At 39.3% G+C, this 26,962-nt stretch overlaps 1 protein-coding gene across 1 annotated transcript in view; it reads left to right on the top strand.

Annotated features, from left to right (window-relative positions):
- Window positions 1-1,367: 1,367 nt before the first annotated feature.
- The window catches only part of LOC101738942 (luciferin sulfotransferase), a 343,088-nt gene continuing 317,493 nt past the window's right edge, over window positions 1,368-26,962 (top strand). Inside the window, exon 1 of the mRNA XM_062668714.1 lies at window positions 1,368-2,174. Coding sequence (XP_062524698.1) covers window positions 1,772-2,174 — 403 coding nt within the window. The 5' untranslated portion in view covers window positions 1,368-1,771. The remainder of the gene's footprint in view (window positions 2,175-26,962) is intronic.

Raw genomic sequence — 26,962 nt, 5'->3', positions numbered from 1 at the left:
AAGACGGCTGATTATTTTAAGAGAAGGTTGAGTACTTTAGAGAGCTACTGGCAAGAATGCCAATTTAACCATGACCGTATACAAACCGAAATAAGTAAGACTCATCCTTACTTCATCGAACAACAGTATGAAAAAATATATCAAACGTATGAGGCAACCAAGAATATGATTAACGAGCAGTATCAGCGACTAGTAGAACAAGTAGGCATTCTTCAAGAAGGGGAGGAAGCTGGTGCCCGTTCCCGGACGCCAGCAGGAGCGAAGTCAAAACAAATAAATGAAGAAACAAGAACCAGTGGGCAAAGCCAACAGGTTGAACAAATGAAAAGAAGCCAAGGCACAAACAGTAAATTGGATGATTTCTTAAAAAGACAATATGCTAATTTTAAAGCCTTTATACGAACAACATCAAACATAGACGTAGATTTGATTGCTGATAAATGGGAATTTGAAGACTCTTTAAAAACACTACACGAACGATGGGCTGCTATCGATAGCCTTCACTGGGAAATCGAATCCGAGATGGACGGAGAAAATGAAACATACGCCGCCATGTACGATAGATACGAGAAGAAATTTAATACTCTCAAGAAAACATTGAACACAAAGATGTGGTCGGTAGCTCATAGATCGAATGCTACTCCACAATTGGAAATACCTGTCTTCAGCGGAAATTATAATCAGTGGGTTTCTTTCAAAGATTTATTCACGGAAGCTGTTCACAACAATCCATCTCTATCTAACAGTCAAAAAATGCAACACCTGAAAAGTAAAATAAGAGGAGATGCTGAAAAGCTTATACAACACCTTCAAATAAGTAGCGATAATTATTTGGTATGTTGGGATATTTTAAATCATCGATACGACAACAAAAAGTTAATCTTCTCATCTCACATAAACATTTTGTTGGGACTCCCAAGTATGCAACAACAATCCTTACAACAAATTAAACGAATGCATGATACCACTCAGGAATGCCTTAATGCCATAAAAAACTTAGGGGTTAATATAACATCATGGGACCCTATAATCGTTCATATACTAGGTCAAAAGTTAGACTCCGAGACCTACACGGATTATATACAATCGTTGAAGAACTCCAGAGAACTACCAATTTTGAAAGAATTTCTGGAATTTTTGGAAACAAAATTTTTTAGTCTTGAAGCATCGCGTCGAAAACAAGAGATAGTACCTCAGAGGCCTCTAAATCAAACAAATTATCCTCAGGCATTTTCCAACATTCGAAAAAATAATTATAATCCATTCAACAAATCAAACAATTTTATTAAACAAAGTGATGGAAATAGACCGATTGCGAAATCAATGCATGTGTCGTATTTCAAATGTCCACTGTGCAATAAACTCATTCCGATAGAGGCACCCGTCACGCGCGGACGTGCTCATCGACCACTCGATCGCCCGGCCTTTGTTCGCCCGGCTTTTGTTAGCCCGGCCATTGTTCGCGCGGCCTGTGTTCGTGGTACATCTGCCGACTAAGTGCTCTTCCTGGAAGTTTTTATTTGTTTTGTTTCCTTTTGTTATTTCTGTGTTCGTGGTACATCTGCCGACAAACTGTCTTCCTGGAAGTGTTTAATTGTTTTGTTTCTTTTTGTTATTTCCGTTTTGTTGTGATTTTTCTTTGTCCTGCAGTAATCGTGCCGCATCGCCACCTGTGTTCAATAGAACCGCTCAGGTCCGAGAAGTTGGGGCCTCGCCGCAAGGCGAGTGTTTTCTAAGACCCAGGGTAGCCCCACCTGGGCACGTAGACATCATGGACGCTGTATTTGCGGAATTTCTCCGGCTTCGCTACCCAAAGCTCACTTCCGAGTTTCAGGCCTTCAAGGCCGATCACACTGCGAGCCCTCTCGTGGACTCCACCGAGCTCGCTGCTCCTGCGTCGCCTGTACCTGCGTGCAAAGCTTCTGCATCGAGCACCGCAGCCTCCGTCGTGCCTGCCGTTCCCGCGTCGCCTATACTGGCGAGTAAAACTGCTGCGTCGTCCGCCGTGGTCACCGTTCCAGCAGCGCGATCATCCGCGGCCTCCGTCGCGCCGTCCAAAACACCTACTCGTAGGTCACCTGCGCCCGCCTCCTCGTCCTCCGACTCTGACTCGGAGATGGAGGTCGACCTCGCTCCCGCCTCATCGACGGATGGATTCACCCTGGTGCAAAAGGGTAAGAAGCGTGCCGCGGAGTCTCGAGCTCCCGCGGCCGCTAAAATTAGCAAAGCCGCGAACGCGTCGCGCCCCCGCCCTCAGACTCCCGTTGCGCCTCCAGCCCGTGCCACTCCGTCGCCGCGTCCGGTGGCACAAAATAAAGCCCAGACCCCTCCCCCGGTAATCCTTCAAGAGAAGGCAGCTTGGGAACGAGTTTCCCTGGCCCTTAAGGCCAAAAATATCAATTTTACGAATGCCCGTAACCTCGCGAACGGCATTCAAATTAAGGTTCGAACATCCGACGACCATAGGGCCCTCTCTTCTTACCTCCGTAAGGAGCGTATAAGTTTCCACACATATACGCTCCAGGAGGAGCGCGAACTCCGTGCCGTTATACGTGGCATCCCTAAAGAGTTGGATGCCGAGCTCGTCAAGGCCGACCTTCTCGAACAAGGCCTACCGGTTAACTCCGTACACCGCATGCACACAGGCCGCGGAAGGGAGCCATATAATATGGTTCTCGTCGCCCTCCAGCCTACCCCCGAGGGTAAGCAAATATTCAACATCCGAACGGTCTGTAGCCTTTCCGGAATCGCAGTCGAAACCCCACACAAGAAAGGCACACCTAGCCAGTGCCATAACTGCCAATTATACGGGCATTCTTCCCGTAACTGTCACGCGCGCCCCCGATGCGTCAAGTGCTTAGGCGATCACGCCACGGCCCTATGCACTCGCGATCAAAAAACCGCGACAGAACCGCCTAGCTGCGTCCTGTGTCGAACACAGGGTCACCCCGCAAATTACCGCGGATGCCCCCGAGCCCCGAAAATAAATCGCCGCGTCGCCCGCCAAAACCGCCTCCGAGCTTCCGGCCCAGACATCAAAGCCTCGGCACCCTCTGTGTCGCAGGCTAAGCCAGCGTTCGTTCCGGCGCCGGTGCCCAGTGTCTCGGCCTGGGCGAAACCGCTGCCGTACATGAACACGGCTACAACTCCCTCCTCCGCGATTCGTCCCGCCCCCGCGACTCGTCCCTCTCCCGCGACTTGCCCTCCGACCGCGTCCGACAATCTCGCTTTAGCGATCGACTTCTTTCAGTCGATCAACTTTGAGCGCGTTAACGCTTTGGGCGACGCCATTCGCTCTGCCTCCACTGCACAACACTTTATCGCCGTTGTGCAAGAATACGCCGACGTATACGCGTCATTAAATACGTACGTCCTCCCCTCACTCCGCCGGTAATCAATGGCGTATATAAGTAGAATAAAGCCCCTATCCGTAACGATAGGATTTTTTAACGCTTACGGTCTCGCAAATCAGCGTGATCAGGTTTCTGACTTTTTGCGTGACCATCAAATTGATATCTTTTTAGTGCAGGAGACCCTACTTAAGCCCGCGCGCCGTGACCCTAAAATCGCGAACTATAACATGGTCAGGAACGACAGGCTCTCTGCTCGTGGTGGTGGTACCGTCATTTACTATAGAAGAGCCCTGCATTGCGTCCCACTCGATCCTCCCGCGCTCGCTAATATCGAAGCATCAGTGTGCCGAATCTCACTGACGGGACACGCGCCGATCGTTATCGCGTCCGTTTATCTTCCACCGGATAAGATCGTTCTAAGCAGTGATATCGAGGCGCTGCTCGGCATGGGGAGCTCTGTCATTCTGGCGGGCGACCTAAATTGTAAACACATTAGGTGGAACTCACACACCACAACCCCGAATGGCAGGCGGCTTGACGCGTTAGTCGATAATCTCGCCTTCGATATCGTCGCTCCGCTAATCCCGACTCACTACCCGCTAAATATCGCGCATCGCCCGGATATACTCGACATAGCGTTATTAAAAAACGTAACTCTGCGCTTACACTCGATCGAAGTAGTTTCAGAGTTAGATTCAGACCACCGTCCCGTCGTTATGAAGCTCGGTCGCGCTCCCGATTCCGTTCCCGTCACGAGGACTGTGGTGGATTGGCACACGCTGGGCATCAGCCTGGCTGAATCTGATCCACCATCGCTACCGTTTAGCCCGGACTCTACCCCGTCTTCTCAGGATACCGCTGAAGCCATAGACATCTTAACGTCACACATCACCTCGACATTAGATAGGTCATCGAAACAAGTTGTAGCGGAGGACTTCCTTCACCGCTTCAAATTGTCCGACGATATTAGGGAACTCCTTAGAGCTAAGAACGCCTCGATACGCGCCTACGACAGGTATCCTACCGCGGAAAATCGTATTCGAATGCGTGCCCTACAACGCGACGTAAAGTCTCGCATCGCCGAAGTCCGAGATGCCAGATGGTCTGATTTCTTAGAAGGACTCGCGCCCTCCCAAAGGTCTTACTACCGCTTAGCTCGTACTCTCAAATCGGATACGGTAGTAACTATGCCCCCCCTCGTAGGCCCCTCAGGCCGACTCACGGCGTTCGATGATGACGAAAAAGCAGAGCTGCTGGCCGATACATTGCAAACCCAGTGCACGCCCAGCACTCAATCCGTGGACCCTGTGCATGTAGAATTAGTAGACAGTGAGGTAGAACGCAGAGCCTCCTTGCCACCCTCTGATGTGTTACCACCCGTCACCCCGATGGAAGTTAAAGACTTGATCAAAGACCTACGTCCTCGCAAGGCTCCCGGTTCCGACGGTATATCCAACCGCGTTATTAAACTTCTACCCGTCCAACTCATCGTGATGTTGGCATCTATTTTCAATGCCGCTATGGCGAACTGTATCTTTCCCGCGGTGTGGAAAGAAGCGGACGTTATCGGCATACATAAACCCGGTAAACCAAAAAATCATCCGACGAGCTACCGCCCGATTAGCCTCCTCATGTCTCTAGGCAAACTGTATGAGCGTCTGCTCTATAAACGCCTCAGAGACTTCGTCTCATCCAAGGGCATTCTCATCGATGAACAATTCGGATTCCGTACAAATCACTCATGCGTTCAACAGGTGCACCGCCTCACGGAGCACATTCTTGTGGGGCTTAATCGACCAAAACCGTTATACACGGGAGCTCTCTTCTTCGACGTCGCAAAAGCGTTCGACAAAGTCTGGCACAACGGTTTGATTTTCAAACTATTCAACATGGGTGTGCCGGATAGTCTCGTGCTCATCATACGGGACTTCTTGTCGAACCGCTCTTTTCGATATCGAGTCGAGGGAACCCGCTCCTCCCCACGACCTCTCACAGCTGGAGTCCCGCAAGGCTCTGTCCTCTCACCCCTCCTATTTAGCTTATTCGTTAACGATATTCCCCGGTCGCCGCCGACCCATTTAGCTTTATTCGCAGACGACACGACTGTTTACTATTCCAGTAGAAACAAGTCCCTAATCGCGAAGAAGCTTCAGAGCGCAGCCCTAGCCCTAGGACAGTGGTTCCGAAAATGGCGCATAGACATCAACCCAGCGAAAAGTACTGCGGTGCTCTTTCAGAGGGGAAGCTCCACACGGATTTCCTCCCGTATTAGGAGGAGGAATCTCACACCCCCGATTACTCTCTTTAGTCAATCCATACCCTGGGCCAGGAAGGTCAAGTACCTGGGCGTTACCCTGGATGCATCGATGACATTCCGCCCGCATATAAAATCAGTCCGTGACCGTGCCGCGTTTATTCTCGGTAGACTCTACCCCATGATTTGTAAGCGGAGTAAAATGTCCCTTCGGAACAAGGTGACACTTTACAAAACTTGCATAAGGCCCGTCATGACTTACGCGAGTGTGGTGTTCGCTCACGCGGCCCGCACGCACATAGACACCCTTCAATCTCTACAATCCCGCTTTTGCAGGTTAGCCGTCGGAGCTCCGTGGTTCGTGAGGAACGTTGACCTACACGACGACCTGGGCCTCGAATCTATACAGAAATACATGAAGTCAGCGTCGGAACGGTACTTCGATAAGGCTATGCGTCATGATAATCGCCTTATCGTAGCCGCCGCTGACTACTCCCCGAATCCTGATCATGCAGGAGCCAGTCACCGTCGACGCCCTAGACACGTCCTTACGGATCCATCAGATCCAATAACCTTCGCACTAGACGCCTTCAGCTCTAGGAGCAGGCTTAGGGACCTCGGTAACCGTACTCGTCGAACTCGACAAAGAGTTCGCCGTGCAACCTAACCCATGAATCAGCTCGCTGAGTTTCTCGCCGGATCTTCTCAGCGGGTCGCGATTCCGATCCGGTAGTAGATTCATTCGCGAAGCAGCTGCTCTTGAGCTGTTAGGTCTCCTTCGGAGGCGCTCGGGTAGCTGTTAGCAATTCCCACCCCTCCTGGCTGAGCCTTTGCTCGCCCACCTGTCCTGGTGAAACTGGAAAGGCCTCCGGGCCACCAGTAATCCTTCAATCATAAAAAAAAAAAAAAAAAAAAAAAAAATGTGCAATAAACAACATGGACTTTATAATTGCAAGAATTACTTATTGATGAATGACGAACAGAAACTCAAAACTGCAAACAAATTGAAACTTTGTATCAATTGTCTTTTTAGTCATAATGGAAATCCATGCACTTCAACATTAACTTGTCGGAAATGCTTAGCTCCGCATAACACTATATTACACGAAGCATTTACGAAATACATGAACTTGTCAGCTCCGGTGTCAACTGAACAAAGCATTGCGAAACAACGCATAACACGAAATGAGAATGTTTCAAAAACCTCTAATGCTTCGCTAAATGAGAGTTCAGAAGTTTTATTAGCTACTGCTTTGGTAAAGGTGAAAGCGGCTGATGGAACCTATTATAACATGCGAGCTTTGTTAGATCAAGGCTCGCAAATATCTTTGATAACTGAAGCAGCAGCCCAAACATTGGGATTAAAGCGTCAAAGATGCAAAGGGGTGATATTTGGTGTAGGCCAAAACGAAAACAGCTGCAAAGGAAAGGTAACCATAGAATGCTCCTCAATTAACAATGACTTCAATTTCAAACTAGAGGCACTCATTATGAACAATTTAATAAAAAGTTTACCAAACAAAACATTTTCTAAGCCAGCGTGGTCATATTTGAATAATATCAATTTAGCTGATCCCGAGTTTTACAAGAGTCGGCCAGTCGATCTACTGTTCGGTGCGGATACCTACGCTAACATTATTCTGGGAGGAGTGATTAAAGGAGAAACCTTACAACAACCCATGGCTCAACAATCACAGTTAGGATGGTTTTTATGTGGAAGTATTAAAACTTATCATTGTAATGTGGCTCTCAATAACGTGGAAGATATACATAAATTTTGGGAGGTGGAAGAAATCAACGAATCGACGAATATTTCCGTAGAAGATCAGGAATGTATCGACTTTTACTGCTCAACAACAAAACGCATTGAAAATGGTCGATATGAAGTGAGATTGCCTCTAAAGCAAGATTTAAAACATAATTTAGGTAAATCGAAACCAATGGCGATTGCTCAACTCAAAAATTTAGAACATAAGTTTAATAAACAGAAGGATTTGGCACTAAAATACAAAACATTTATGTACGAATATGCTAAATTAGGACATATGATCCCAGAAAACAACAAAAACATAAAACAAGAATGCTATATGCCTCATCACGGTATTTTACGTGAAGAATCCTCATCATCAAGCTTAAGAGTCGTGTTCAATGGGTCAGCTTCAACATCTTCTAAATGGAGTTTAAATGACATTATGCATAAAGGACCTAATCTACAAAAGAATTTACAGGTTCTCTTATTACAATGGAGACAGTTTCCGTATGCATTTACCGCTGACATTGAGAAAATGTATCGACAAATTTTAATAAATAGCGATGATCAACAACTTCAGAAAATCGTATGGAGACAGTCACCAAAACAACCGATACAGTCATTCCAACTAACAACAGTCACTTACGGAACAAAAGCAGCACCCTTTCTAGCAATGATGACGTTAAAGCAACTGGCATTAGATGAACGAGACAAATATCCGGAAGCAGCAACAGTTTTAGAAGGATCCTTTTACATGGACGACCTTCTCCACGGGTGCTATTCTATAGAGAAAGGTAAAAAATTGATATCAGATTTAAAGGAGCTCTTGAAGTCGGGCGGATTTAATCTCAGAAAATGGTCATCAAACAAACATCAACTTCTCGAACAAACACAAGAATGTAACGATAAAACAATTTTTTACTTTAACCCTTAATTCGACGGATTGTTTTTTTAAATTTAATTTTCAAAATCGATCCAGATCTTAATTCTTAGCTTGTAAGAGACCCTAAAAAAAATAATTGAAAAAATATAACTTTTCCAGTTTCCTGAAAAATGTACGTCCATTATACTGGACGTTACCAAGTTTCTAAGAAACTGCTGCACTCCTATCATGTGCAGTATAGTTCCCACTGTCAAAGGGAAAGAATTAAAGAAACAATTAATTTTGTCATAAAATATTCATTTTACTAAAAAAAATTGTCTCCTTAGGAACATTACTATTAGGAACAAGTCACTTATATTCTGAACATGGTGATTAATGTACATAAAATCTTCATAATATTGATTATTATGAAGAGATTCCACCAACCAGACCAATCTATATAAAAAACAATCAGTCCTATGGTTCCCAAAAGTATCTGTGTAAAAGTTCCCAAAAGAATGATGTATTTGGTCATCTGTCTACTTATTTACGTAAGATGGAAATTATAAAAGCAATTTCTTTTCGTAACTAAGCATAACCTCTGCTGGCATTTAAAACAGAGTATGTTCGTTTATTGTCCCTACAGAACATTAATGTCCATACGTTGTATTTTCAGGCCAGTGGTTGTAGCCATCGTAACGTACAGAATCTGGGGGCCTCAGTTTGATAGGGTTTTAGATTAGCGCCTTTTTCGATAACTGACTTCGTCGTTCTATTTGAACTGACCTTCCTTTTTGCGTTAATTCAACCACCAATCTTTGTCTGAACTTTTTCAGACTAATATTTTTTAGGCTCTTTTTGTTGCATTTCCTTATACAGACAAGCCAAGCATTGTTAACTGCTATATCTAACATTTGGTCAAAAATGTTCATGTACCAGCGTCGGCTTTTGAAAGATATTCTATAGAGAGTTATCAACATGTCGCACAGGTCGACTCCTCCCATATTATGTTGATTATAATATCGAACTAATTGTGGACATGGGACACCCACTTTCTTTTTCTATTCTTTACTCCATTTCTTGATTTCATAAACTGGTTAAGATTCTGCATAAGTACAAGCCAATGTCACAACTTTATTATCGTACCATTTGACAGTTTCTATCCTTTTGTTGTTGTCTACGACTTGGCTAAGCAAACCTCTGCCTCTTTTCTTTAGTTCCTTTTCACTTAACAGACCATTGGTGCAACCTTTCAGTCTATTTTGTCATTTAGTTCCGAGACTGAATATTCCTCGGTGTTCACGTATATACCAGATCAAGTCGACCGTCATGAAATAACTATCGAAATGTACAGTACATCCTGGAGTCTGAATTGTTTTAAAAAGGGCTTATACCATTTTAGCACCCAGTGTCATCTGCTGTTCCTCCTCCCTAAAATAGATGTACCGAAAAGTGTCATCTTCCGGTACATTTATTTTAACAAATTCTTGAATCATTGGTTTCATAGGATTATACTGTCTCCGGTTTTCTGATTTAGTGTCCTTGTATGGTATGGTCATTTCTTCTATACTATACATAACTTCTTCTTTTGTCGAAAGGCAGTTCCTTCTTATTTTTTCAATGAACGGACGTATCTTGTAATACCGGTCCTCATCCGGATAGGTGTTGTCCACAAAATGAATGTTGCGTCTAATCTGCTCGAATCGTTTTAATGGCATGATGTCGGCTACTTAGGCATATTTGAATTCTGTAGACAAATAATAAGATAAGAAGGCATTTTCACTATACCCATGATAAGAAGTTTTTGTATCAAGTTGTCAACTAATTTGGCAAGGTGAAGAATACTGGACATAATATTAAGCTGTTACTTTATTAGTAAATCGACACTGGGAAGCATACTGGACGTAGAAGTTGCGAGCGTTATAAAAATTAAATAAAACACAGTAAGACAATAAAAATATTGCAAGTAGCTATTCGGGTATATGATCTTTAGTTTTCAATAAATTCCAAGAAAAAAAAGCCGTAAAATAATGAATAAAACACGACTTACTGAAAGCCCTCGCGGCACGTCCTTCCTTACTATCATATCACCGCCGATTGTTCGTGTCTGGATCAAGTGCACCCGTTGCTGATTTTTGACCACGTAGGTAAATAATTAAGGATGCCTTATAGCACCCAGAGCACTGAATATATGGTATATTTTAATACACAGTTTTTTTTCCATACAATGGGAAATATACCGCACAGAGTCGAATTAAGGGTTAAGGCGGACGACACTTCGAAAACATTAGGCTTACGTTGGAATCCGAAAGAAGATCACTTTACCTTTAAATGCAACTTCTTGAAGTCTACAACAAAACTTACCAAACGGAATTTACTATCAGAAATATCTAAATTGTTTGATCCACTCGGCTGGATAACACCGCTTTCAACAAAACTAAAATTACTATTCCAAAGACTATGGAAGAAAGATCTGATGTGGGACGATTTAGTGCCTGAAGATGTTCATATTGAGTGGTCAAGATTGACGACAGACATCGATAACATCAACAATTGTACCATACCCAGGTGGATCTTATCAGAAGAGAATAATATTATTGAATTACATGGATTCTGTGATGCGTCCACTGCTGCCTACGCTTGTGTGGTGTACGCTCGGGCTAAAAATCTACAGAACATAACGCTTCTAGCAGCCAAGTCGAAGCTCGTACCCCATAAGAAAGCCTTAACATTACCACGGATTGAACTTTGTGGGGCTCATTTGCTTTCTAAGCTCATTAAACTCATCAAAGCAAGTTTAAATTGTCGATTGGAGCTCTACTGCTGGTGTGATTCGATGGTCGTTTTAGGTTGGCTGAATGGAGAGCCAAACCGTTGGAAATCGTTCGTTGCTAATAGAGTTACTGCTATAACATCAATAATTCCAGCTGAAACCTGGAGATACGTAAAATCAAGCGAGAACCCCGCTGACGCGGCAAGCCGAGGACTTACTGGCGATCAGTTGGTAAACCATGCTTTATGGTGGAACGGACCGTCATGGCTAAAAACATTTAAAAGGGAACAGGAACAATTAATATATAAAACAGAAGAAGAAACAAAAAACAAGAAGTTAGTACACGTTTTACAACATGAAAACAAACAATATGTTATTGATTATTTACTACAACAATTTAGCACATTTCAAAAAATTGTTCGCGTATTAGCATGGATACGAAGAGCATTGACACCTATTGTGCAGCGTAAACAATTACCGTCGTACCTAACTTTACGAGAACTGCGCAATGCCAAATCAGCTATTATAAAACATATTCAAAGAACGGAATTTAGGTCCGATATAGAAAAACTAAGCAAAAATGAACAAGTTGCGTCGAACAGTAAATTATTAAATTTAAAACCGTTCATCGATCAAGACGGTGTCCTACGTGTTGGAGGTCGACTAAAGAACGCGAACATGAGTGCTGAAATGAAACATCCCAAAATAATTCCCAACAAAGGCCGTTTAGCCGAATTATTAATAAACGAAGCACATGGGTTAACATTTCACGGAGGGCCTCGACTTACCTTAACAACACTCCGACAACAATACTGGATAACTAGTGGATACAATACAACCAAAAAACAGTTAAGGAATTGTGTAACATGTCGTAGATATGATACAAAGAAGTTGTACCAGCTAATGGGTGATCTTCCTGCTGCTAGAGTCAACCAGGCTGCGCCATTCTACCATACTGGAGTAGATTATACTGGTTTTGTCGATGTCAAGATCAACAAAGGAAGAGGTGTGAAAACAACCAAAGGATACATCGTCGTATACGTTTGCTTGGTTACGAAGGCGGTATACTTGGACTTAGTCTCTGACTTAACGAGCTCAGCATTCTTGGCTTCACTCAGAAGGATGGCGGCCCGAAGGGGAGCACCGCGCCACTTATACAGCGATCAAGGTACGAACTTCGTTGGAGCCAACCGAATGCTACAGGAAGAATATGATACTTTATGCCATGTCCTTAGTGACAGTCTTTTGGCTGAAGTTGCAGAAATGAACATTGAATGGCATTTCAACGCACCCTCTTGGCCGAGTGCAGGAGGCCTGTGGGAACGAGCCGTGCAGAGCTTGAAGTGGCATTTAAAAAGAGTCGTAGGAGAACAAAAGTTAACGTTTGAAGAGTATTGCACTATCTTAGCACAACTGGAGGCCTGTCTTAACTCTAGGCCATTGTGTTCTTTAACAGAAAACATAGAAGACCTGGATTACCTGTCACCAGCACATTTCTTAAATGGAAGGGTGGGGGTAACCGTTATAGAAACAAAAGAGGACGCTAGAACTAGATGGCATTTGACCAACAGCATATTCAAACAGATTTGGCATAATTGGAAGACAAACTATTTAACACAATTAACAACGCGGCAGAAGTGGGTGAAGCCACAAACAAACATGAAGATTGGAGATATGGTGGTTATTCATGAAGACAATCTTCCGGCTGGAAAATGGCTCATGGGTAGAGTCATAGAAGTGTTTCCCGGCAACGACGGCTATGTCAGGGTGGTATCGCTCAAAACAAAAAATTGCATTATACAACGACCTGTCGTCAAACTGTCTAAATTGCCCATTGAATCAGCTGAGCAAGTGGACAATTCTGACTATAAGAAAACACAAAATGATTGTTCTTCTCAACCTACAAAACACAAGCAAAAACAATCAAGACGTGGAAGACTATCGTGTATGGTGATGGCATTAATATTTTTCATGTCATTATGCACCAGCGATGCCTGTAACATAACCGAGCTGAAAGGTGATCGATCATTATATTTTGATCCCGTAACAAAATTATATTTAATAAAGAACACTTGGAACTTGGTTGTATATTATAACATGTCTCCATATCGAGAAGGAATGAAGGCATTCGAAAAGGCGACAACACATTTAGATAAATCATGCAAAGTCCTGGAAGATGGTCAGTGTAGCATAATAGTCGATCAATTGATCCACGAATACAAAGAATTAACTTACTATAATGAGCTACTTATGAATCAACATTTGAATGAGCACTACAGACAGCGTCGTGGTTTTATCAACGGTGTCGGATATCTTGCTAACTCTCTGTTCGGAGTATTAGATGAACATTTCGCAGAAAAATACTCGCAAGACATAGAGCTCGTAAAACATAATGAACAGTACTTAGTGAGTTTATGGAAAAACCAAACTTCGATCGTCGAATCTGAATACAACTTACTAAAAAGAACAGAAGAATTCATGTCTAAGCAACATAAGACTATTAATAAACACATAACTAACCTAGAAAACATGTCAAATCGACTTCAACAGCAAGTAAACAACATATCGATTCTACAAGAATTTACCTTAATGTCCATTATTACAACTAATTTATTGCACAATTTGAAAGGGTCGCAAAATATATTGTTAGACATTTTAACTAACATACATCATGGTCAATTCAACATTCATTTACTTACTCCAGAACAACTTCAAAAGGAACTAAACATTATCACCGGATATTTACCGGAAGACACAATTCTTCCCGTAGAACCGCAGAATATTAAGAATTTGTATCCTCTGTTAAACATAAAGGCTCGTATTACTCTACAATATTTCTTATTCGAGATAACATTTCCACTCATTTATCAAGATCGATTCAAACTTTATAAAGTACATTCTATTCCTCATCAAAGCGGAAATATGACTATTGAAGTAGTTCCGGCATACGAATACATTGCTACCGACTTGAAAAGAGATTCCTTTCTTGAACTCACCACCGAAGAAGTCTTATCCTGTAATCAACAAGAAGAAGCTTACTACTGCAAGCTTAGAACGCCGATTCTTCATTTACGACCGGAGACTAAGTTTTGTAAGATTAAACTTAATAGCAACGTATGCAAATTAAAGTATTCTAATTGTGAAACCAAAATAATAGCACTAACTCATCCCTCTTTATATTTATATCACTGCTGTGGCACCTGCGAAGTAAAGGTCATGTGCGGAGAACATATTGCCTTGAAACAGTTGAATAACACTGGTCGTCTGTATCTAGAGCCAGGTTGCCTCATAAAGGGATCAGATTATACACTTCATATCCCTAAAACAAACAACAATAAGCTGGAGATTCAGTCTAACATTTACGTTCCAATAATAGATCCCATAAATAATATCATAAACAGCTCTCTTCTCAACACTGAGAACCTGAATGTCAGCGAGTCTAAAGATTTGCAGAACGCTCTCCAGAAACTACACGTGCGTATTGAAGATCTAGAAAACTCCCCGCCAGTATTGGAGACTTCATTAACATCTCACGATATTCATCAGTATGTGATAACATACATCATCGTCATCGTCATCGTGCTGGCCACCGGCGTGCTACTCTGGCGACGACGACGGTTGAGTGCGAACCGGGCGATCATCTCTGACGGCATCGAGCTTCAACAGTATAGTGAATGTGAAAATGTAAATAGTGCTAAGGCAGGGTTTAGTGCGCGACCTTCTGTGGTGGACCCTTCGCCTGGTGATGTGAACATTTATGCCAAAGTGTCAAACAAAGCGTGCTCTCCAATACCAAGAAAACCTATATGGACCCTAAGTTCTTAAATTTTATTATACTAACATTTTAATTTAATTTTTGTTTGTCTTTCATCCTCTTGTAAGCCGTAATCATCTATTTACTAACAATTATTTCATTAAAGTATACTCTATTTTGTTGCCCCGGAATATGTTCGGTGATATATTACCGAACACCTTTATCAGCATAATTCGCGTGACGCGTTAACTTCATTTCCACAATTCGTCAGTGCACGATCAACAACCGCGTCACCCGGGTGCATTCATAACATTAACATTTAATTTAATTTCTCTATATTTTAACAATAAACATTTTTAAGTAACATTATCTTTAACTAACAAACTCACATCGCACCCTACACATCCTTTGTAAAGTTTCTATGCAGGTCGAAACGCGTGAATGTATTTTAACAATATTCAAAGATACCGATAATTATGCTTACAACATCGAAGGGGTGCACTTCGAACTAAGCCCCTCATTTATTATCACGTCTTCCCATTGCCCGAGTCAGATATTTGTTTGTACGCACGACACTGAATGAAACATTATTACGAAATGTTGCATTCGGGATTTGATACTGCGAACTTAGTTTTAATAATTTAGCTCCGTAACCACTAAGCATGTAAGATCGAGAGAACGACTTTAATAATTTAAAACGCTACTCTTACAAGTTTTTGGACCACATGCATCCCCGGAGAGCCAGAACGTGACTTCGTAAGTAAGTAGGTTTTGTTTTTTAGTTTGTTAGAAACTAACGCTGAACATTCTAGATGTTTTGAACACGCTTTTATTAGCTTGTTCTGTTTATTTGTTTTGTGTAACGTAATCTCTCAACGTAATTTCCGTTTCTTTCTTCTGATTGACTTGATATTTCGGACACGTATCAAGAATAGTTTATATAATACTCGTAGTTGACAATAGAATCATGTTATTGTTTGGACTTAATATCATGACTTAATATCATGACATGATGAGGATAAATAATTGTATTTTTTTTAATGTTTTTGCTAACTTGCTTTTTTAGTTTTTAAGCTACATATTATACATATTTATTTATTATACATTTATATTATTTTGTCGTGCTCCGAACTTGTGGGTACTATCACCCGGTCAATTTTTTATTAATTTTTGTGTCTGAAGTGTACGTACGGTAATCGTTTTAACATTAGCGATTGAATCAATCTCAGTCTACGTCTAAAAAGTTTCGAAATAATATTTTAGTGAAATGAAATATAAATTTACAATACCAAAAAATCTAAAAAGATTTAGAAACAAATTTTATGTAAACATTACTTTGCCAGATGAGTTATTGAGCGTCGCCCGACGAAAAGCGTTCGTAAATGATTTTCAATAAAAAAATATTTTAATAGCCCTTTGAAAACGTCAATAATGGCTTCCGAGTATAACAATAGGGTTCCGCTGGCGGACAGCCGGCATTGTCATCGAGGCTCAATAGGTGCCTTGACAGTGGAAAATGGCTCCTCGAATCATTTGCCTTTATGCAATGAACGGTGACAAGTCTTCTTTTATACAACGAGAGTAATTGAAATCTCATCTGTGAGCGTCCGACCGGTGATCGGTTTATCATCAACTCTGAAAAGAATCCGCTGGCTTAGCAGTCTTTCATGCCGGCAATCACGCCAGAAAATTCTCCACGTGACGATTTCATAAACTCAGTCGTCCAATTAGCTATAAGGTTATTTTATTAATGTCGTCTGCAACAGTTATGTTAAATTGTATTGGACCAGGCCAGACAAATAAAATCTAAATATGCATGTAAAGTGACACTTTTTTTAGGAAAGTATCGTAAGTATCGAAAAGACAGGTAACGTAAAAGTAAACGAATAAATACGTATTAATAAAAACTAGAGGTCCCGCAGTAGACGAAATTCGACTATAATTAATTGGAATTGTAAGTTTGTACTCTATTATGATTGTATTTTATACTTCTATAATCACAAATTTCGCCAAGACTACACTATAAAAAATATTAACAAAGACAAACAATATTTAACCTATTCTCAATTTGACAACAGACGTCAAGAACAAAAGTTTGACAATAAATAGTATGCATGCGTGTGTGCGTCAAATATATGGTATGTAGTGTGTGTAATGTTTTCTTTATTGATTTAATGTATCTTTTATGCATTATTTTAAATAAATATTAACATTGTGCACTTCTTCTCTATATTCTCTATAAGTGTGGAAAATTTCATACTCCTCCATCCGCGAAATTTTCGTAAAAAGGGATACAAAGTTTTTGCTTCACGTATTAATATATAGTTTATCAGTTTTTTTTTTAATTTGCTTTTTATCATATTGAGAATCTCTTCAAGCGGATAATATTGTAATAAGCAGTTATTCCTTCCTGTCACATGAAAATCAATAAATAAGTTTACACTAAAAGTACTAAAATACTAAAAACATATTATATAGTTATATAACTATAATTGAGACCTTAGAACTAATATCTCAAGGTGGATGGCGCATTTACGTTGTAGATGTCTATGGGCTCCAGTAACGACTTAACAACAGGTGGGCTGTGAGCTCGTCCACTCATCTAAGCAATAATAAAAAAAAAGTACGATTGGCGGTCTTTTATTTATTTATTGCTTAGATGGATGGATGAGCTCACGGCCCACTTGTTTTTAAGTGCTTACGGGAGCCCATAGACACCTACAACGCAAATGCCGTCATCTACCTTGAGACATGAGTTCTAAGATTTCAGTCGCATAAGAATAATCTCTTACAGATAAACAATGAGAATAACGAGAATTTTCATTCAAAAAGTAGGTTGTCGTCCAAATAAATCTATACTAAATTCAGTTTTGATTTTAATGATTAAATATGATATGTAATGACCCACAATTACCAAATATTTACGTCTGTAATTTTTTTATTTCGATTGTATTTTTTTTCATTTGAGCATGAATCAAAAATATTTTTCGTCCGAGTTTACTAAAATATATAATAAAAAAAACACTAGAGTACAAAATCATAGAAAAACTGATATAATACTTTGATAACGGAAAGTGGAGATTTTTTTAAAATTTTTTTTTATTACTTAGATGGGTAGACGAGCTCACAGCCTACCTGGTGTTAAGTGGTTACTGGAGCCCATAGACATCAACAACGTAAATGCGCCACCCACCTTGAGATATAAGTTCTAAGGTCCCCCACCACCCAAAGGTGCCCCTTACCTTTCAAACCGAAACACAGTACTGCTTCACGGCAGAAATAGGCAGGGTGGTGGTACCCAACCGTGCGGACTCACAATAGGTACTACCACCAATAATTACGCAAATTATAATTTTGCGGGTTTCATTTTTATTACACGATGTTATTCCTTCACCGTGGAAATCAATCGTGAACATTTGTTGAGTACGTATTTCATTAGAAAAAATTATACCCGCCTGAGATTCGAACACCGGTGCATCGCTCAACGCGAATGCACCGGACGTCTTATCCGTTAGGCCACGACGACTTCAAAAAAAATTGACTATGCCAAAAAAAAATCGACATGAGGTGTGAATTCGTTTCAAATACATTATTATTTATTTAAAGTATTATTATAAATATTTTTATTTAAGTTTATTTATTTATTCATGTATTATTTATTTTAAATTTCAGTGTAGATGTTCTTGATTGTGAATTCTCAGACTGTATTTCCTTTGTGTTTTGTTTCTTAGATGGTTTGTGAAGTCTGCCGTTAAATTATTTAATTTTATACTAGTTAATTCTCTTTGATTTTAATTTGAAAGTAATATTGTATAATTATGTAATAACTAGCGGACCCGGCGAACTTTGTTCCGCCACACAGTTTGTTTTAAACACGTCAACTTCAAAATTCTACTTTAATTAACCATAGAATATATTACGTTTAGCTGTCAGTTGCGTTTTGTTATTCCATATCAGTTGCGTTTTGTTATACCACGTTTAACGTCACGTCCCACGGGAACGTGATAAAAAGTATCCTATGTCCTTCTCCTGATTCTAAGCTATCTCCCCACCAATTTTCAGCCAAATTAGTTCAGCCATTCTTGAGTTATAAGTAGTGTAACTAACACGACTTTCTTTTATATATATAGATATTGCGCGTCTTGCAGCTGTTGAGTCCCGTTCAGAAGTGAAGGTTGTTGTGTTTTTTCTACGCGTTGCGGAGCTCGCCGGTCCGCCGGTTTGCCGTCCCCTCCCTCGCCGCGCTGCCTGCGTCTTTCCCGACTTTGCGAAGGAGGAGTTGATGCGTAAACAGTAGGATTAAAATGAATTGTTGTTTAGTTACTTTGAATTATATACCAAATAACAATCATGACTTTGTTAAACTTTTTAATTAAAATGTTGAGAACTTGGTGGAACTCTGTAATTATATTATAATAAGTAACTCAGTAGTAAGCAATTCAGTAACTATAATAATAGTACTAGCAACTAATCTTTGAAGACTACAATAATGCTCTGTTAAATATAATATTCATGTATGTTCTCAAGTGCTCTTTAAAACGTATTTCACTTTGAAAACATTCTCAGCACAATAAACCCTGCACTGAGCGACTGCATCTGCGCTAGATAAAACTTTTAATGACTCTGAGCATTCGAGTATAAAAGATGCGATTCCAGTCGCGCTGTTCCTTCATCCAGATGTCAGGATCGACGCCGAGGAGCCTAATCGATAAGAAAACTTCTCGATTGAAAAAGTTTTATGCATCCACCTAGCTATTAATCGATTTAGCACTGAAGCGATGCAAACTCAATTGAACTTGCCGATTTGAATGAATACAATGACGTCAAAAAATTGTCATTCGAGAAATGTAATTGATTCAGTACTGGAATTTTTTTTAACATGAATTTTATTATTTTGCTGAAAGTTGAAGAAGCATGAACGAAGTCAGGTGTTTCCTAACACGACACCAAGAAAATCAGACTGGCGGCATTTTTTTATAGCAAGCATTGTATTCAAAATAAAATCAACAATCACGTGGAATATACGTATTTAGTTTTTGTCAGTTATTATTATTACCCTGTCACATCGCTGACTGTGCCAAGATTTAAATCTCGCAGACTGATACTAAAATAAATTTGTTAGAGAAAATATTTTTTCCCGATGATTTCTACGTATTGAATTCCGGTGTACTGTAATCCCGCAATGATGCATACCATCACTTCGCCTATTAAGGGTGGGAGAGACGCTATTACTGTATACTATTAAATTGAGACTCAAACCTCATGTTTTAAGATAATTGAATCTTCTTGTTGTAGTGTCTATGAGCTACGGTAACTACATAACGACAACTGAGATTTAGTTCGTTAATTTGAAATAAAATTATTAAAAAAAGAGAAATAGTGATCTCTATATATATGGTATAATAAATGCTCAATATTCAACAGCCTTCAAGATTTCTCCTGTGTTATATACAAGTATATCCAAACATTGAATATAAAACATCATTAAAATTGAAATAGATTCCAATCGTAATCGAAACCCAATATTGTAATCGAAATTCAATAGACAAAACGAAGATAATTTTCCGTCAGTCATTCAAATTTAAAAACAAATTCCAAATGTAAATTATAGCAGCATAATACTTAAAAAAATAGCTTATATTCAGTATAATAAGTTATGTAAGCAAAACATTAAAATATATAATTAGTGTTGTATTGAGTTAATTTTAATGAATACGGAACTGTTTTGTTTTACAAAGAAATTTAATTTCAATTTTACTCCGTGTCATTAAGATTATTAAATTAATTACAGCTTGTCGGTATACGATTTATTTTGACAGTATCGATGGAAAGAAAATAGAAATATTTCTTTTCAGGAAAATATGATTACTTTGAGGAAAGTTATGGTACATATTTTCCGGAGTTAACAGGAAGCAAACAATATCGAAGCGTCTAGAGAGCGGTGAGTTTTCGAGAGTTTATATCAGTTCAATGCTCAAATAATAAAAAAAAAGAATGAAAGATTTATCCTTACCTGTTAAATTGAAAAAGTTACCGAGACCACAGCAAGCTTAGATTTACGTGCATTGGGGTTTCGGTAATATCAAAAAAGTTTAAAAACGAACTATGGACGTTTGTGCCGCGACAGCCATCCTTTACGACGCAATCGATTGCTTATTTGAAATTACCAATTGAAAATATGAAAACGTTACTAACATTATTTCGGTTTTCGGGAGTCCAGTAAGTAGTTGGTTGGTCGTTTATCTTTAAATTAATACGTGAAGCAAAAACTTTGTATCCCTTTTTACGAAAATTGCGCGGACGGAGGAGTATGAAATTTTCCACACTTAAAGAGAATATAGAGAAGAAGTGCACAATGCTAATATTTTTTTTAAAATAATGCATAAAAGATACAGTAAATCAATAAAGAAAACATTACACACACTACATACCATGTATTTGACGCACACACGCATGCATACTATTTATTGTCAAACTTTTGTTCTTGACGTCTGTTGTCAAATTGAGAATAGATTAAATATTGTTTGTCTTTGTTAAATTTTTTTATAGTATAGTCTTGGCGAAATTTGTGATTATAGAAGTATAAAATACAATCATTGTAGTGTATAAACTTACAATTCCAATTAATTATAGTCGAATTTCGACTACTGCGGAACCTCTAGTTATTTTAATTTTAGAAATTTTGACGCTTCGAATTCTTTAATGCTACTGTAGTCACCAACCACAGTCGACCATTTGATGACAATGCTAACTTTAAAAAAAACCTTCACGGATAAAATTAGTCATGGTTTCGTAAATTGTCTTACTTGTCTTTCAGCTTATATAAATAGACATACTAGGTGGTATTCCGGCTAGGTAAGGCCCCTATTTCAAACGTGAAGTAATCATATGATCCCGTTTGAAAAGTGGGACAGTCGGTTGTACGATTCCGTTTCAAATTCCATTCCCCGGACTCAGTGTGACCAGCTAGGGATCATTGATTTATATAAAGCAGTGTTTGAAAGTATGAAGTGTCCACCCCCATAGTCGTACGCGAGGAATCGTATTGATCTCACGGCAGTCTCGAATTCGTCATACTACATATTATATTACTGGTGGTAGGACCTCTTGTGAGTCCGCACGGGTAGGTACCACCACCCTGCCTATTTCTGCCGTTAAGCAGTGATGCGTTTCGGTTTGAAGGGTGGAGCAGCCGTTGTAACTATACTGAAAACTTAGAACTTATATCTCAAGGTGGGTGGCGCATTTACGTTGTAGATGTCTATGGGCTCCAGTAACCACTTAACACGAAGTGGTCTGTGAGCTCGTCCACCCATCTAAGCAATAAATAAATAAAAAATACATACTTCGTAACAGCGAAGCAATACGATATATGTCTAAACGTGGTCATTGCTAGTTATAGCTCTGAGCCAGTTCACGCAGCTACCAGTAGGACACTTCCTAAGGGATCCACTCTCAGTGATGTTGAACGCTACTAGTTCTGCAACAACCAAAGCACAGTCCCTGTGGTCATTTTTATCCATTCCAAAAAAAAATCCTTTGGAAATTATAGAGTCCATGGCCAACGATTATTACTTAGGTAATCTGTCTTTGATAGCTTTAGAAGTCATCGCATTCAGTCTGTGTCAGGTTTGTTAATCTGCAAAAATAATATCCAGAAATTTTCACAGTTGTGTATTTACTGGTATTTTTACTGTGTCTAGGCCATTTAACTGTTTACGAATTGACAACAGAGCACTTTGTTGCTTTTGCAGCGTTCCGGTTAATCCAGATTTACGCCTATTAAATACGATATTCGAATGATTTCCATATGCCGACGATAATCACCTAACGGTTTCATTTATTTTGGTTTTCGTTCGCAATTTCGCTAGCCTAAAAACCACATTGTTTTTGTATTGTATATCCGCTTTCCGAACTTTCAGATTGTGTAGAATCTTTAATGGTGTAATAAATACATACGTTTAAAGTACGTCTTAATAATAATAAAACTAAATAATTCACAACATTCACTATTCCAAATTGTTAAGACATCACGATACGACAGTAAAACTGTTACTTCAGCAATGCTACTAAAATGTAACCAACTGGAGCGCTTCTCAAATGTTTGCTCGATTCAAGCGTAGAGCATCTACGGTGTACTACGGCGCTCGGAGCAACGGCTCGTAGCTGCTCTACGCGACATGTCCAAGCCATTGGTTTGGAAACGTTTACTCGATTAGACGGAAGGCATACGCTTTAGTGGTGGCAGAATTCTCTTGGCCAACAAGGCTCTGAGTTGTGTACGTACGCCGTGTAGGTGGAGTACTTCCGCACGACTACATAGTCACCCTCGTCTTTATTGGGAACGTCCATCGAGACTATTTCATCGTGTCAATGACTCCGACCGGGCTATTTTTAATACGACAAATTTACTATTAAAATTTAAGCGGTATTAGATGATAGAGTTAATAAATATCACATCGTTTCATAAAAAATACTGTTAAAACTGATTTACTGTGGTACAATAAAGAAAAAAAAATACGACAAAACATACACAGATATACTGTTCAACATGCTTCTCTAAACTTAATTAGAGCTAGTGCAATTTAGAATACAAAACAAGTACAACATCTCTCTTTCTTATTATCATTACACCCACTTTTCTTGTAAAAGTCCCTACTTCGAGGCTCATAATTTTTTTCGTTCTGTTTTTTGTCGGTCGGCAATCCTTTGCGAGCGAGACCATAAGTCAATCACGAGCACAGCCGCAGCGCATTAACCATTCTCCGCTCAGAAGAGACGTTGGTCAGTTTTTTCCAATCTCGGTGAGTTATTTTGGCTCTTTTGTGGCCAAATAGAGACGTGTCGCTTCGAACACTTATCAATGTCGGCTCACGGTCGTTCGGGTTAGAACGAAATGTAGCAGTTGGACCGCCTCCCGAATTACTCACCCGGCCAACTTAAGAGGAAGAATTTGTGGTCGTACAATGAATACTTTGAACGGCCTTAATTTTTATCTAATACCAGTGTTTTTGCTAGGTTCGCAAAATTGTGTCAACTAGTTTAGGTCTTTACGACGATATAAATCGGAGGGTAAAGGCTCTTCGTAGAACGTGAGCACTGTTTTGTATTTTACTAGGCTAAAGAAGAACGAAATTATTTTTGTAGGTGGGGTGGCGTCTTGAGAAGATCATAGAAATTTGGAAAACACTAAAAATCAACCCTATGGTAGGTCAATGTTAAAAAACGAGGAAAGCATGATTTTTTAAGGGATTTTATGACCTGGTAACTAAGACCATTAGGTCACGTCTTATTTTAATTTATATTCTTATTTTTATGAAAAATGGTAATATGGAGTGAAATGAAATGAAGATGATTAATTTGAGACATTAATCAACTGGCATGAAATTAAATGAAATGAGACGAGATGATATGGGATGAAATATAATCTCAGTAAAATGGTGGTAATTTACTGAGATTTTTTCAGTGGACTTTTTGGAGGATGCCGAGAAGTTACGTCCAGCGGCTTTGTTTCATTTTCCCACATTTGTGCACTTTCACAGATATTAAACAGTTAATAAGCCACCGTTACTATACATTTAAACCTGAATAAACACTAAATAGACGAAATAAAACAAATCACACAACTGCACTCCTCGCGCTCCCGCCAAAAAGTCAGGAAAGTATGACCGTTCATTGAAAATGCTACATTAGCTTTGTATGGAAACAAGCTTTGACAAATTATGTGTTGAAGTTACACATACTGTACTAAATTATGTTTTGTTTCAAATAAAATTTGAATTTACATAGCAAAAAGAAAATAAATTTGCACGAGACAAATATAACGTAGCATGATGCTCGAGTTTAGGCGGCTTTATGTAGGATACAGTAAAGATGATCATAATACATGTAAGCGGCTGGCTAAATTAAATAAAACGAAACATTATTTGGTGAGCTGTTGAAACTTGGGTACCACAGTTCTCTCAAATTAAGCCACAAAAGCAGATTAAGTTATTTCTACGATTCGCGAAAATCACAGAAAATGCTATAAATAATTTCAGCTCGAAATATTTTGCACCTTTTAAATATTTTAAATACGATAATTTTCTGGATACAACTTTTTTATTACTGTAATAATAATTATATTTGTACGATGAAGACAATATAACAGCAAAAACGCTACAGTACTACCCGCGATTTTTGCAAAATATTAACACGGGCCAGGTCTATTTATTTGGACATGGGTGATTGACAGTAGAGAAGAAATAAGAGAGAAGAATCGGGGATCCGCTGGATGCAGGCAGCGCAGGACCGGTCTTTGTCGCAAGGCTTGGGGGAGGCTTATGTGCAGCAGTGAACATCTGTGGGTTGATAAGAAGAAGAGAGAAGAAGAAAGAGTGGGGTAGCACCGCTCGATCTGGTTGTTTCATCAGAAGTGGTAGATAACAAAACTTCTATAGGTAAACGACCCTATCGAGCCCAATGTCGAGATTTTTCTGTGAAAAATGATTTCTGTTGAAATTGCCCTCTTATTATACCTAGCTTTTTCCAGTTGACTGGCCGAATAAAAGTTTACCAAAAATGATAAACTAAAAGGTCCGTGCTTCAGTGAAAATTGTTCGCATCACTCACTTCTGGTTCATTGAGTTTTGTGTTTCAGGCGTGTCATTACGTTTGAGAGGTTCTGAATCCGTGTCGGCTTTTGTAAGTCGTTTATCTTCTTAAATTAACATTTCGAAGAGCATTTTCTGCAGATAAAAACGGATTTCCTCTTTTTTTGCATCAAGAGAAAAGAAACAAGCTCACCTGATAATAATATGATGTTATGTATGTTTATGTGCCCCTGTAACACAACCTAACGTATATTATTTTGACAATGTAAAATCAATAACAATAGATTTCCTCTAATACTCAGGTTTATTTTGTCTTTGTAAAATTAGTCTTTTTTATTTTATTAAAAAAAGAAAATTTGAAGTTTGATTTAAAGTTACGAAATTGTTACTTTAAGATAGATCGAGATGATTGTCTAGAAATAGCTGAACAAGTGCTCTAGAAAACTTGTTCTAGACAATGGCCTAAAAACCCAGTTTGTTTGTACTTTTATGATTTGATTTTATGATTTTATAATTTTTATTCGCGAACAAATTTCTATACAAAATAATGATATCGCATAACATCAATTACATCGGTAAAATTCATTTCTTTGATCATTTTTATTACCAAAGGTTTAGAGATAAGTACGAACCCCGGATAGTTAATAGAGTGGTGGCTGCGTTCGCTAACGTGTCTTTTTAAATTTCCAAAGTTACTAGTGGTGTATTCTGAGCTAGTATGAATAGATACTATCATTGTGCTTATTTCTGTAAAAAATCCTATTTAAAGCCGATAACAAAACAGCTGAACTATTGATTTCATGTCCCAAAGTGAGAGGAATTGAAACTGTGACGTCTATGGTCTCCAATTATTATTTAACACATGTTGACCCGTTAGCTTGTCTACCAAAATAGTGTAATAAGAAAATAGGATGGATCCCTGGATAGACAAACCGGGATAAGTATTACTGCAAGGGTTAAGGTATAGTAGTAAATAAAAGAGACGGTTTCTAGTAGGTCGCATGGTTAATAGAGTATAAGCAGTGGTAGATTTTCGCCGGTCTCCCTCACTCGTGTCGTCTAGTTCATATCTTGATAGATTGTTAGACCAACAGCCACTAATGATTTGCGTAACATATCTTTTACCTTATCAATATTTGATAAAATCTATGGATGATTATATATTTCTGATTCATATTATTCTGATTAACATAATCACAGTATGTACAGCAGCATTAATTAATATTAAATTATTATGAATTAATGGAAAATCAAAAGTCAGGTTAATTTTAAATCAAAGTCAACGAGTTGGAGTTTTCATTTTGTTTACAATGGCAACCCTGCGGTGTGACGTCACAGCGTTCTTAATCAACGTTCAAATTGTAATTTATTAACAACCCTCGCCTTGAAAACACTGTAACAGCGTTCTTTTGTGTTTGTTTCTTTTTAATTAGACCCTGACAAAATGTTGGCTTGTTTATTACTTCGAAGAACATTATAATATTTTTTTGCAGACTAATACGTATTAATTATTTTTAAACCTTATTTTCCTTATTTCGAATGCAAGCTGCCGGGAATATTTCGCTAAATAAATCTACGTCTCGTTTTTGCTTTATCTATTCGACTCCGGCTCGCAAACAATGTC

Source organism: Bombyx mori, chromosome 5 (assembly GCF_030269925.1).
Source record: "Bombyx mori chromosome 5, ASM3026992v2".
Lineage (NCBI taxonomy): Eukaryota > Metazoa > Arthropoda > Insecta > Lepidoptera > Bombycidae > Bombyx > Bombyx mori.
This window is presented reverse-complemented; position numbering and strand designations above follow the sequence as displayed.